This window comes from Panthera leo, chromosome D1 (genome assembly GCF_018350215.1).
Source record: "Panthera leo isolate Ple1 chromosome D1, P.leo_Ple1_pat1.1, whole genome shotgun sequence".
Classification (NCBI taxonomy): domain Eukaryota; kingdom Metazoa; phylum Chordata; class Mammalia; order Carnivora; family Felidae; genus Panthera; species Panthera leo.
The window spans coordinates 61,275,528-61,290,013 of NC_056688.1; the positions used below are offsets into that span (position 1 = coordinate 61,275,528).

A 14,486-nucleotide genomic window follows, 5' to 3' on the forward strand; every position below is an offset into this window, starting at 1 on the left:
ATAGTAAAAAGGTTGATTTTGTCTGGATATGGATATCAGCATTATTTGTAGAGAAGACTTCTTTCTCTGTTGAACAACCATGATATTATTTATGATCTCAATTGACCCTATATGTAGACCTTAATTTCTTAGCTCTGTATTCCACATGCTTTAGCAGTGATTTTGGCAATATGAGTCTCTTAATTACTGTAGCTTTCTTAAAATAAAGGATGGACAGGAAATTGATGTAATTGATATTACTCTGCTAAAAACCTGGATTGCAAGATTGATGTATTATTCTTCATCATGAATACGAATCAGTATTTTGGGGAAAAACTTGAGTGATGTTTTTGAACTTAAAATCCGTATACAGAGCTACTAGCAGGCAGCATGAAATTAGTGGGGTGATTTCACACATTTCTATCAGATTTCATGGGAAAGGAATGACTAATAAAATCTAAGCAGTTATTGAGAAAATTCTACCATGAACAGTGTAGTTGCTTTATTTAGATCATTGCCTTTAATCTTCAAAGCATCAAAACTAAACTGTATTTTATCCCCCATTTATAAATGAGTAAATTGAATTCAAACAGGTCAGAACACAAAAAATGTCCCATACATATTAAGAGCAAAATAGCTAGAATTTGGATATAAGTATACCTATTTAAAATTTTTTCAATTTTTTTTTTTTTTTGAGAGAGAGACACAGACAGACAGACAAAGCATGAGCAGGGGAGAGGCAGAGAGAGGGAGAGACACAGAACTCAAAGAAGGCTCCAGGCTCCATGCTGTCAGCATAAAGGCCAGCTAAGGGTTAAACTCAGAGTGGGAGATCAGGACCTGAGCTGAAGTCAGAGGCTTAATGAAATGAGCCACCCAGGTGCCCTGGGGGACTTAAGTATATTTAATTCAATCATCCAGCATCACATTGCAGACTTACTTCTTGCAAGTACCAATTTTCACTATGTGACTTTAATAAATTTGCATAAGTTCTTTGAGTTTCTTCAATTATGTAATGAGGATCATAATACTAACTAGCTAACAGGATTGTCATGGAGATTGCCACTAATTATTGCTGTGGGATGGCTTCTGAAATTATCTGGAAAAATTAAGAACTGGGTCCAAAAAATATCCTTGTCCATTTTGGTGATTGCAGTGAATTGAGCACTTTCAAAGACAGATATATACAAAATGGAAGAAAACTATATAAATTGAATGAATTATATAAAAGCAGAAAAAATTATATACATGATGCCACCCATCAACTTACATACTTATCACTTGTTCTAAGACAAAGACCTTGATACTCAGTAATTCTTCAAGGCTCTAGTTTATAAGAATATTCATTCTAGTTTGTGGAAAGTCACAACCATGTAGGAAAAAAGGTGAGTCTGCAGACCTGTCTAGGAAGTTTATCTCAAATAGTTCCTTCCCTCCCTCCCTTCCTGTTGATCAAAAGCAGGTCTCCTAATGTCTACTACCGGAAGATTGGTGTCTACCAGAGCTATGACAAAAGTAGAGGCTTACATATTTTAGTCATTTCCTGCTGAAAGCACTGTTTTCAGGTCACGGTTTTTCTACCCATTAGCTAATTAAAAACAAAATGGTTTCTTAAAGTCAAATAGTTTTGACTACAAATATTTGTTCTGTGTACTAAATTATTTTCACCTGTGTGAATCGCTTCGTAAGGTACCAGTTGAAAGGTGTCTCTTCTTCAGGGCACACACTCAATGAATATTTAGTATCAGCACAATTAGTATGTTTCCAAATTGTTTAATTACAAAAACTTTAAACAGGCACAAAACAAGCATTGTAATGAGATTCCATCTACCTGTCACCGGGTTCAATAATTATCAACATTATACCATTCTTTTATCTTCCATACTCACACCAGTATCTACCCCAATAATTATTGTTATTAATATTATCGTCATCATTATTATTATTTAGAGGGTTAGAAGTAAAATTGACATTCATGGAAGTGTGCAAATCTTAGCTGTACCAATTTGACAAATGAATACAACCATGTAGCTTACAATCCTAACATACATATGGCATTTCCATCTTCTGGCAAATGTTCTCATGTGGTTCCCCAGTCATTCGGTCACCTCTACATCCATCAGAAGGAACCACTGTCGTAATACACCCTTTATAATAATAACACACACTCTTTTGTGCCCTGATTCTTTTCCACTCACAAATATGTATCCCTAAGTTGCATGTACTTGGAAACAAAAACATCCCCAGGACCCAAACTGCCTATCCCTCAGGGAATAAAAACAAAGGAATCAAGTATTTAAGGATTGAATAGTTAAATGTTGTCCTCACCAGGAAAAATCTCATGGCCCATGCCTCCTTCTAAAACCTTACATCAAAGTAATGACATTCTCTATTTTCAGGGAGAAAGGTGAGACTACTTTACTTTCTCCATCTACTAAATCTTGTAGCTTATTCATAAGCAATAATAAACTATGGAATTTTTCCAATTGCAGGGCTCATATCCAGCCAATAAGACCTGATGTAAGTTCCTATGTTCTTAGCGTATTATCTGTCTTGATTAGACCTCATCCCAGTTTCTAGTCAGTGTACGGACAATGCTATTGCAAATTTCCTGGGTGTAATACTATGGACGATCCGACTGACCACAGGTGGGAAGAGCATGTAGGCATTGGCCATGACAGATTGGAGGAGTGGAGCTAATCGCCACCCAAAAGGATGCAGCAAGGAGAAGCTGATCATGGGCACATAGTACACAAGAACACCACAGACGTGTGACACACGTGTTGAGTGCCCTCCACTTCCTAGGCCCAGAAGCTATTCCCAGTACCCTATGAAGAATCAACATCTAAGGAACAAGGAACAAGGAGTCCAGCCCAAATGTGGAGGTAATGACAAACAGACCCAGGATGCTATTGGGGCGGATGTCTCCACAGGGCAATTTGATTAGATCTGAATGGAGACAGTAAGAGTGTGTGAGGGTGTTGTAGCCCCAGAAAAGCAGACCTGTCAGGGGGAAGAGCAGTGGGAACATAAGTACTACACTTCGTAGAGACACCAAGTTCAACAACGGCCAGCATGGCCAGAAAGAGATACATGGGTTGGTGCAAAGCAGGGTCAATCCGGATGATGGAAAGAATGGTGCCATTTCCTAGGAGAATGATGATGTACACCAGGCAGAAAGGGATAGATATCCAGATGTGCTCTGCCTCTTCCCTGGAGTGCCAACAAGGCTGAAGGTTGCAGGTGTGCACTCAGTGGAACAGTCGAAAATGTCATGGCGAGACTTCATTTGAAGATACATGGAAACACATGGGGACTGGAGAATATCAATCTCTGGTCAGTTATTGTATGTCAAATGTCACGCTCTTGATAGTCATATTTAAGATATTTCCTTACAAAAGAGATGGAAAACGTATTTCTGAAACAAGGACACATGTAAAGCACACTGTGTGGGAGAGAAATGTGTTTAGATGCAGGGCAGAGTGTTTCTACATGGGCCACATGCCAAAAAAAAAGGCATTGAGAGAAATCTCCACAGGGTCATTTATGGCAGTGAAGGTGGTGATAATAAGCATAGAAATGACAGCTTCCTGTGGAAATGGAAGACGGAAGGATCTGGTAACTTTCTGCAGTTTGTGCAAGAGTGATGGAAGTAGCAAAAGTAATGTAGCACAGTGATAAAGAGAGTTCATGGTTCTAACACTTAATGACTTGTGACCTTGGGAGAACCACTTAAGTTATCTGAGATCCAAGTATTTGACATAAACAAATAATACTTACATAAGATAATGTATGTAAATTGTTTACCATTATATTTGGAACAGTAAATACTCAACACAGGAAATAAAAGAAACAATTAAGTCTCTTAGAAAAGGAGGGTAGTTTCTCCCAGTTTTTAGAATTTTCCAATCCCTTATTTAACTTACCAGTTCACTCTTTCTCCCCCTACTCTCCATGGATGATGGTGAAACCTTCTCTATATTTTGTAGGAGGGTAAGTGTCTCCTGCTGGAACCCGGGGCCAAAGCTGAGAGCAACACCAAAGCCAATAGGGTCTCACAGGCTGAATATGATGGCGAGGATGGAGTTTAAGGCGAAGGTTCTTTATCTGGGAACAAGTGCATGAACACTAAAATTCTACTCATCAGTAGCAGAGCCTTGGGTGTTAAGGTTAGGAGCCAGAGGTGGAATTCAAGATCAGGCTTGAGATAGAGTTGGTGAGTGAAAATGGGACAGAGATTTTAATAGAGTTGACAGAAAGAGCAAGGAGAAAGGAGAGAAGTTTAACTCCATCTGGAATTTGTTTTGGGGACTTGGGTGATTAAGGATTTCATTTAGTTATTCACAAATGTAGAAACCACTTTTAACACATGTGTTAATGGATAGCCTGGAGTTTCCTCAACTATTTTGAGCAACTATAGGTCTCATTTTAAATCTTTATGTAAATGTAGATCTATATCTTGATTCTGTATCCTGCTTTTGGATCCAATGCCTATTTTGTCAGAGTCACAGTGCTGCAAGTATCTGATTTTATAATACATAAGTTCGTATCTAATTGGTCAAGTAATTTTTTTAATTTTTCTGACTACTTTCTATGTTTTTCTTTTACATAAACACTACAACTCAGAATGCATAAAAATAGAGCAATGACACAAATATAAAAGTTACAATCATAAAATTCTTGGGAAAAAACATAGAGGTACATTTTCATGACCTTGGATTGAACAATAGATTCTCAAATGCCACACCCAAGCCTGAGGATAAAAATAAAAAACAGATAAATGGACTTCATCAAAATTAAAATTTCAACATTATCAAATGACATTAACAAAAAGTGAAATGATAAGCTACAAAACGAAATTTGCAAATTATATAACTAATAAGGGATTAATACCCATAATATACAGAGAACTCAAACAACTCAAAACCAAAAAGATAAACAACCGAATTTAAAAATAGGCAAAGGATAAATAATTAATCCTCTAAAGAAAATATGCAAATGCCAATAGCACATGAAATAAAAATCAAAACCACAATAAGACACCACTTCACATCTACTAAAATGTGTATAATTTTTTTAAAAATTTAAAAGCTAGGGGTGCCTGGGTGGCTCGGTTGGTTGAGCGTCCGAGTTCGGCTCAGATTATGATCTCGCGGTTTGTGAGTTCCAGCCCCAGGTCAGGCTCTGTGCTGTTGGCTTGGAGCCTGGAGCCTGCTTTGGATTCTGTGTCTCCTTCTCTCTCTGCCCATCCCCCGCTTGTGCTCTGTCTCTCTCTGTCTCTCAAAAATAAATAAGGAAATGTAAAACACAGTTAAAAAATTAAAACACTAACAAGTTTTGACAAAATAGGGAACATTGGAACCATCATACATTGCCAGAGGAAATGAAAAATGGTGCACATTCTGTGGAAAACAGTTTGGCAGTTTCTTAAAAACTCAGGCACAGAATTACATGTAATGCAGTAATTCCACTCCTGAGTATGTACCGCCCCCAAAAAACAGGTATTCAAAGACATACTTGTACATGGATGTTCATTGCAGCATTATTTACAGTAGGCAATTGGTGGAAGCAACCAAACTGCACATCCATAGATGAATGTACAAAACGATGTATACACACGCACACACACACACACACACACACACACACAAACACACACACAGATTGTGGGTGTATGTGTATGTATATATATATGTGTATATATATATATATATATATATATATGTATATATATATATATGTATATATATACACATATATATATATATATATCGGGAACATTATTCATCAGTATAAAGGAATGAAGGATAAAAACATGCTACAACATGCATGACCTTTGAAAAACTTATATTCAGCGAAATAAGCCAGACAAAAAACATAAATATTATATGATTCCACCTCTACAAGTAAACAAATTCATAGAAATATAAAGTAGGTTAGAGGTTAGCAAGGGAGTGGGGAATTACTGCTCAGAGGCATAGGGTTTCTGTTTTGGGTGATGAAAGATTTTGCAACTGGTGGCAATAGGAACACAACATTGCAAATATGATTAATTGCTCTGAATCGTACACTTAAAAATCATTATTATCACAAACTTTATGGTACAGATATTTTGCCATAATAAAAATTTGAAAAAAATATCAGCATGGAAATGATAAAATATATTAGCATTTATTGGGATTATGGGGAATTTGTAGATCATTGTGGATGCCATATTATCATTACAATGAATAATATGCAATAAATATTTCCTACATGTATTTCAGACACATGTACAGTTTTGTTTACAATTTTAAATGATGTCATTTTCCACTTCATTTTTCTAATCATTCTAGTCACAATAAGACACTAATGTCTTCTCCCCCACCCCTGCCCCAGGTTTACTGAAGTATAATTGACAATCAGAAATTGCTTATAACGGATGTGTGTAACTGATGACCCAATATATGTATACATTATGAAAAACTCACTAAAACGAAGCCAATCAACATATCCATCACTTCACACCTGTACCATTTTCCTATGTTTTTTCTCTTTTGTGATGAGACTACCCAAGGTCTACCCCTCAACACATTTCAAGCACACAATCCAGGATAAGTAAATATGGATTAGTATGCCATTCTTGTGGAACTCTGTTGGCTTTACAAAGACTAGGAAAATAATTAAATACAGAAATAAGGAAAAATAAATTAAGACACAAAACCTAGGATTTGTCTTCTTCTTTCCCCACTTCTAATTCTTCCTTAACTTATATTAGCTAAAACCCCAATTATAACACGATATTCTGCAACAGTTTTGACATGGCCAACTAGTGTCTTTAGCCTCTTCCCACTTTTGGATACATTTTCCTAATACCCTATGCTTCATGTCACAGCGTTTCACCATGTCTGAGACCACTTAGGGCAGAGCAGAAACCATCAGAGGAAGATTTGTTCTGACTCCGTAGTATCTCTATATCTGCTACTGCTCAGCTACCCAGGTAATGTATTCTTTAACTCGCTGGGTCTCAGAGTCTGATATTAAATGACCCGGCGTCTTCCTCTCATGAAACACGGTTCTCACTTTAGCAATCTCTTAGTGCTTTTTTTCTTCCACTTCTTCTTTTTCTTTTTTAATTGTACCTGGAAGAGTAGGTCAGTTTTCTCTAAGCCCCTCCAGGGCTCTCCGTTTCTATCGTGCATGGTATACCGTTTTTTTTACTCACTGTGACCCAGCGGGGGACTCTGTGGTCAAGAAGATGGTAGAATGGTAGGATACGGAGCATCCCCTTCAAAATTTCCAGGGCAACGACTCAGTGATTGTGCTTCTAGCAGCTCAGCACACACAGTGATATCCTGACTCCATCAGCATCTACCAATCCCTGAGCCCTCACCCTGAAAGCTTCTCTACAATTAAGGCTGACGACTCAATCATTGTTTATTCCTGTCATATTTCATACATTCTGGGTGGGAAATTGGTATTTTCTTAGTTCCTCACTGCCAAAACTCAAGCTTAAAAAACTCTTCTTGTTTTTATTATTTTTTAATGTTTATCTATTTTTGAGAGAGAGAGAGACAGAGAAAGAGAGAGAGAGAGAGAGAGAGAGAGAGAGAGAGAGAGAGCGCCTGAGTGGGGGAGGAGCAGTGAGAGAGGGAGACACAATCTGAAGCAGGCTCCAGCCTCCTAGCTGTCAGCACAGAGCCCGACACAAGGCTCAAACCTCAAACCATGAGATCATGACCTGAGCCGAAGTCAGATGCTTCATCACCTGAGCCACCCAGGCACCCCCTTAAAAAGTTTTCTCCTTGAAGGCTCACTTACACCACTCATTAAATATATTTTGTTATCATTCTGTACTCTATTTCCTCTCTGACTCCCCTTAAATCCTTGGAGAATTTACTTCTGAACCAGAATCCTATTTGCTACAACTTTTAGCAACATTTTATGTGACTTCCATATCTATGATGATGACCCATTCCAACCATTTTTCTATGAATTATTGTTAGCAGGGCTATGTTGAGTTTGGTGAGATCAGTTCTTTGATGTTTCTGTTCATAAAAGTTACCAACACCATCAAAATAAAATTTGCTTTTATTAAATTCCAAATACATCATATGACATATTTCATTTAATTGTCAAGCCAGTAAGGAAGGTACTAAAATAATTCCATTTTATTGGTCAAGAACCGATAGTTACATAACAGGACAATTTTATACAGTTAGTGTGGGACTGGCAAACCAGGATTTCTCATATCAAAGGGTTTTTTTTAACTCTTAAAATAGATTTCCTTGCTCAAATTCAAGTGAATATAACATATATTTCAAACCAAAGTAGTTGTCCAGGATTCCAAGGGTCAAGGCAACACACGTTCATTTCCCACATTGATTGTTTTATATATATATCTGATATTATATATATATATGATATATATGTATATATACATATATATCATATATATAGATGTATATATACGTATATATCATATATATATCATGAACATGCATGTGTATATATGTGTGTTTTTATAATGTGTATATAACATTGTACATATATTAATGTGTGTAGTGTATACAAACACACATCATATATACATAATAGAAAAACAAAGAAAAGAGGCTAACCCGGAAAAGGTTGCACATGTTCAAGGTAATGCTTGAAAGTTCATTGTTTGTCTATCTTCAAGGGTATATAAGGTCAGATTGCACATTCTCAGAGCATGTGCTAAGGCCTGCTGAAGGAGAGGTTGTAAAAATACTATCTTGAATGAAGAAATTACGGTACAATCTGGAGACAAGCTTCTATAAAATAATATTTGGTGTGAATAGAACCTTTTTAAATACAAATATGTGCAAACATTGTATTTAGTCTTCCACTGCCTTTTAATTTTGGACCTGGGTATGGTATTTTTCATCTGTTAGTCCCTCCCTTGGTGAAGTCTGTTGACACCAGGATGCTTCATTAATGATTTGGCCCCAAGGTCATCACTATGTAGGGAACAAAAGTGGTCTGAGGTGGGTTGATTTCACTTATTACTTGTTTTCATTCAGTATTATCTGTTCATTCAATAAACCTATACGGTGTGCCTTTTCTATACATAGACTTTGTATCAGAGATTCAGAAAATATCCCTTTAGAACTCACATTTTAATTGCCGTGACAGGTACAGATAGAAATAATTATTGTTTATTGTTTATTGTGGCTTTATGTTCTTGGCCCAAGTATTTACTGACTGTGGTGGGAGTGTTTTATATTTCAGCAGAATTTCAACTGTCTATACAAACACTCAGTGAGTCACTATTTTCACTTCCCAGATCTACCCAAGACAATTCCATCTGGGTTTAACCCTAACATATGTGTTTCTTACGTTATCTTATGTATGCTTAAGAATAAGTTAAATTGCAAGATAATAGGATATCTAGGAGAATTGAGAATATCATTCATTTATTTTTCTCAAAAATTTTATGTGCTTTAGGAAAATACATTGGAAACTTTGGCATTTATTATCCTTCTGGTTTATTGAGAGTTACTTATGGATTCTCTTTATTCCCATTGCTCATTCAGTGTGTGTGTATGTGTGTGTGTGTGTGTGTGTGTGTGTGTATGTGAGAGAGAGAGAGAGAGAGAGAGAGAAAGAGAGAGAGAAGAAAGAGAGAGAAGTGGGGCAGGGGGGTTTATTCAGAAATAGCCAGCGTTTCGCATTATTCTTCATTTTAACAATGTGTGCTGATGGGGGAGCAAAGCAAAATTACTCGGTCTTGAATCTGTTTGGTCTTCACCCCGTAAATGATGGGGTTTAGCATAGGGGGCACTACCACATAGAGGTTGGCTACCAGGATGTGGATGTGCTGAGGGACGGTTTTACCCCCAAAACGATGGGCAAAAAAGGAAAAGAATGCTGGGGCATAGAACATAAGTATGACACAGATGTGGGAACCACATGTGTTGAGGGCCTTGAATCTAGCAGACCAGGAAGGTATCTGAAACACTGTGCAAAGGATCATCGCATAGGACATAATGATGAACACAATGTCTAGTCCTGTAGACAGTAGGGCCACAGTCAGGCCATAAATGATGTTGACACTGATATTGTCACATGCCAATGTGGCAATGCCCATGTGCTCACAGTAGGAATGGGGAATGATGTTTCTCCCACAGTACGTAAGTCGGTGTACCAGGAAGATGAATGGAAAGCAGATGATAAAGCTCCTGACAACAGCTGCGATGCCAATTTTCCCAGTGGCTGAGGAGGTTAAGATTGTGGTATATCTCAGTGGGTGACAGATGGCCACATAGCGGTCAAATGCCATGGCCAGGAGAATAGCAGATTCTGCCACAAAGAGGAAATGGATGAAGAACATCTGAGATACACAACTCCCAAAGGATATATCCGTGGAATGGAACCAGAAGATGGCCAGCATCTTGGGGGCTGTGGCTGTGGAGAGCAGGACATCTGATAAGGCCAGCATGGAAAGGAAGACATACACAGGCTCATGGAGACGGCGCTCAGTTACAATCAGGAAGATCAAGAAGATGTTGCCTATGACAGCCAAAATGTACATAGAACAGATAGGGATGGAGATCCAGGTATGAGAATCTTCCAGTCCTGGGATTCCAGTCAGGACATACCACATATCCTGGGGATGGGTGTGATTGTAAGAGAAAGGGGCCATCTGGGGCAGTATATTCCAGACCTAGTATCTGGATTAAAGACCACAGGGCTGACTGAAGATTGAGGAGCAGCACCACTTTAGGTTGAATGACGTCTGATTAGATTGTTTCACAATATTTTCTTCTCTGTGAAAAGATAGTGAGATGTATTAATGCGCCTAACATTGCACTCTGACTCTTTCCATGGAAGAATTAAGTTGTATCTTGGGACAAAAATGCTTCACATTAATAAGTGCTTAATATGTGCCATAGCACTTTATAAATATCACCTTATTAAATCTTCACAGTAGCCTGTTGAAAAGACCTTTACAATGATCCTCAACATGGATACTGTTGTTATTCCAACACATGCAAAATATTCCACAGACTTTCAGCTTCTGTGAGTGAAGTGCAGTTAGGGGGAGGGGATGTTTAGTGAGTTCGGCTTCATTAGGATATCCGAGATGGGGGAGTAGAGAGTCTAAATGACGGAGGAAACAGAAACAGAGGTAGAAGGGACATAAGACAAATTTTACAGATTTTCTTCAAATTCCCCAGTGATCTTTTGGGACACCAGTGAGTGATCTATTTTATTGTGTTCCTTTTTGTTGTGATATAGCATTATCACTGCAGCTCCCCAACTTATAACTCTGGACCTCCAGGAAGCATTTTTTATAATATTACTTATGGCAGATTCTGACTGAATCGTGAATATATGCATAGAGGCAGTGTGGTTAATAGGGATTGAGTACGTCTGGGGCCCGTAGAATTATATTTAAGTGATGGCAACATCCTATTCTGACTGTATTACCACTAAAAACTACTTCATGGGAAGCTTGGTTTCCAGTTGTAAAACACCTAAAAGTAAACATCAATTACAAATGTGGGTCAGTATGTTAGGGTGGTTGCCACATAAGTCAGATACATTTTTAACTCAGCAACAGATGAGATTAGGGAATTTACAAAATTACCATCATTAAGATTAAAATAATTATTACACTGAACAAGTTCAAATTTTTGGACTTTAAGCTTCGGATCCGCTAGACAGAGATTGAGCTAATTTAGAGTATCCATAAAGGCCAAGACTTACTTTCGTATGCTAGACACAAATGTGAATTGGTAATTTTCACCCCCAATCTATCATTTCTGTCTTACAGGTGCAGACGGTTCAGCATGGTGAACTTGGCTTAGAAATGGAGTTTTAGGAGCACTTGGGTGGCTCAGTTGGTTAAGCGTCAGACCTCAGCTCAAGTCATGATCTCATGGTCTGTAACTTGGAGCCCTTGGAACCCTGGGTCAGACTCTGTGCTGACAGCTCAGGCTCAGAGCCTGGAGCCTACTTTGGATTCTGTATCTCCCTCTCTCTCTGCCCCTCCCCTGCTTTCACTCTGTCTGTCTCTCAAATACAAACAAACATTAACAAAAAGAAATGGGGTTCTATTCTAGCCTCATGTTCAGTGTAACGTCTTTGTTATATAGGGAAGGGAGTTGAAATCTCTGAGGTTCAGTTTTTTAATCTGTGTTTAGCCCAGCACCTGATGTATAATGAATAGTCAGCAAATTTTAGGGGGAAATGCGTGCATGTATTTACATACATACATATATATATGCATTGTCTTTAACTACTAGACTTGTTTAGTTACGAAGCCTTGCTTTTACTACTGGAACTTGACTCCAAATTCATTGCATCTATGCACAGCATTCAGGGCCACATTTCAAAGAAAAAGAACCATTGTGTAACATATTCTAAAAGGAAAAATGCCCATTTGTGCCCGCTGCAGATGGCCCATTTAGGAAAAGAGCACAAAGAGATACTACAATTGTCCACGAGTCCCATTACAGCCATATCCAATGCCTAATGCCTCATAGGGCAAGGCTGAGAGAAATACAAGATGATCAGGTGCTAGGAAGACGGAGCTGCCTCTGGAGTTCCCTAAGATTTCTTTCTTTCTTTCTTTTTCCTGTGTTTCCAGGTGCCTTTTTCTACATGTCTTTGCTGAGCAAAACTCAGCTTACTTACCTATACTTTCTTGGATCCTGAAGGTATTTAACTGGTTGAGAGGGAAAAATAAAAGCAAGATGATGTTCAGAAGACAAACAGCAAATGTGGAGCTATTTATACCTCCTCTAGGCATCTCTCAGGCCCTAGACCTTCAGTCCCCAGAGGACTGAACTTTACACACTGGTGGAAGGAGATGGCCCAGTGTTGGCTCCTGGGAGAAACACGCCCACTTTCTCTCCCTCTACAGCATGTGCAGGGTTTCCTTGGTCCAGCACTCTGGGACATCCAAGTTAGCACACACTTGCATTGAGTACCCAGATCTCCTTTGCGTGGCAGAGATTCCTGCTAGTGCAATACTATCTTGTTCCCATGGAGGCATCTGCAAATGTAGACTGTGAATGCCACATGTGGAAGGATTGTATGCTTTTGAGAGGGTACCTAAGACTAGATTCTGTCACCTTACTTACCTTGAAATTTTAAGGCTCCTTGGTTTTCTCTCTCTTCCATTGGTCACGTGGTAGAATTCGCATCAGAAGGGTCCAGAAATGCCATTAGCTACCATAGAGAGTTTTATTTGGATTTTTATGTGGATTTTTATTTTCTCAGCCTGAGCTGCTCTTCTTTATTTCTCCCTTTCCTCCTCCCCCTCCTCCTCCTCCTCCTCCTCCTCCTCCTCCTCCTCCTCCTCCTCCTCCTCCTCCTCCTCCTTGTTCTTTCAGAGACAAAGAGAGTGGACGAGGGACATAGGAAAAGGGAGAGAAAGAATCCCTATTCAGTGCTCAGTGCTCAGCATGGAGCCTGACATGAGTCTTGATCTTACCACCTGGGATCATGACCTGATGATGAGTCGAACGCTTAACTGACTGAGCCACCCTTAACTGACTGAGCCACCCAGGTGCCTCTCTTTTCCTTTTCCTTTTTCTTTTTAAACTTTCTCTGTCCGGGTAACTTTTCTTTAAATGCATTGGGATTGTCTGGGGGGTAGGGCTAAGGTTCTAATTACAATCATAATCTTAATTTCACATTTCTTTTATTGTGTGATTTTGCTTTTAAAAAAATTTGGAGAATCCTTTCATATATGTAGTAAACCTTTTTTGTCTTTTCTGTATCTATCACGGACCCTCATATGAGTTTTGTCTCTCTTGGTTATTATTCTTTCTCCATTCCTATTACAATAGGTTCGCTTTTCCCTTCTGCACACTGTGGAAGGTAATCTGAGAAGCTGACTACAATCATGCCCTTCTCTATCTCTCTGTGTGTGCTGCTGCTATCTTCTGTGGTGGAGCCCAATCCTCCTCCCCTTGAACCTGGGATGACAGTTCTTGTGACCACATAATGTAGCAGGAATGATGGTGATGTTCTCGGCTGTCTGAGCCAATGTAATATGAAGTCTGGCAACTTCTACCTTGTTTTTTATTCAAAGCCAGGCACCCATATTAGGAATAGAACTCCACTGAAATCATACTAATAGTATGAAGAAGCTATCCCCATGGTGAGAGGGTGACTGTGGAGATGAGCCCAAAGGCACCAGGCATGGGACTGAAGTCCGTGGACTTTTCAACTCAGCTGAAGCTGAATTCTTAGTTGAATGCTGCCTATTGAGGTACCACAGCCCACTCCTTATGGAAACAGAACCATACGGTCAAGCCTTACGTGGATTGTTGACCCACAGAATTGTGAGAAACAATAAGTCATTGTTGTTTGGAGACACTAAGTTTGGGGATGGTTTGTCACAGAAGAGATAACAATTATAACATAGCAAACATTTTGAAATGATTTCATAATTTTCTTTTGGTCCTGACTGCAAACAATTTGTTAAATTTAATTTTTTTTAAGTTTATTTATTTTTGAGAGAGAGCAAGCATGAACGGGGGAGGGCC

General features: G+C 38.7%; 1 protein-coding gene across 1 annotated transcript; it reads right to left on the reverse strand.

Annotated features, from left to right (window-relative positions):
- Positions 1-9,667: 9,667 nt before the first annotated feature.
- On the reverse strand, positions 9,668-10,633 carry LOC122200272 (olfactory receptor 52Z1-like). Its single transcript, XM_042905765.1, has one exon. It carries the CDS (start codon positions 10,625-10,627, stop codon positions 9,668-9,670), a length of 960 nt encoding a protein of 319 aa, XP_042761699.1. The 5' UTR covers positions 10,628-10,633.
- Between the last annotated feature and the right edge of the window lie 3,853 nt (positions 10,634-14,486).

Bases quoted from the DNA above. Each gene is read 5' to 3' on its own strand.
- LOC122200272 (XM_042905765.1), bottom strand. From the start codon at position 10,627: ATGGCCCCTTTCTCTTACAATCACACCCATCCCCAGGATATGTGGTAT.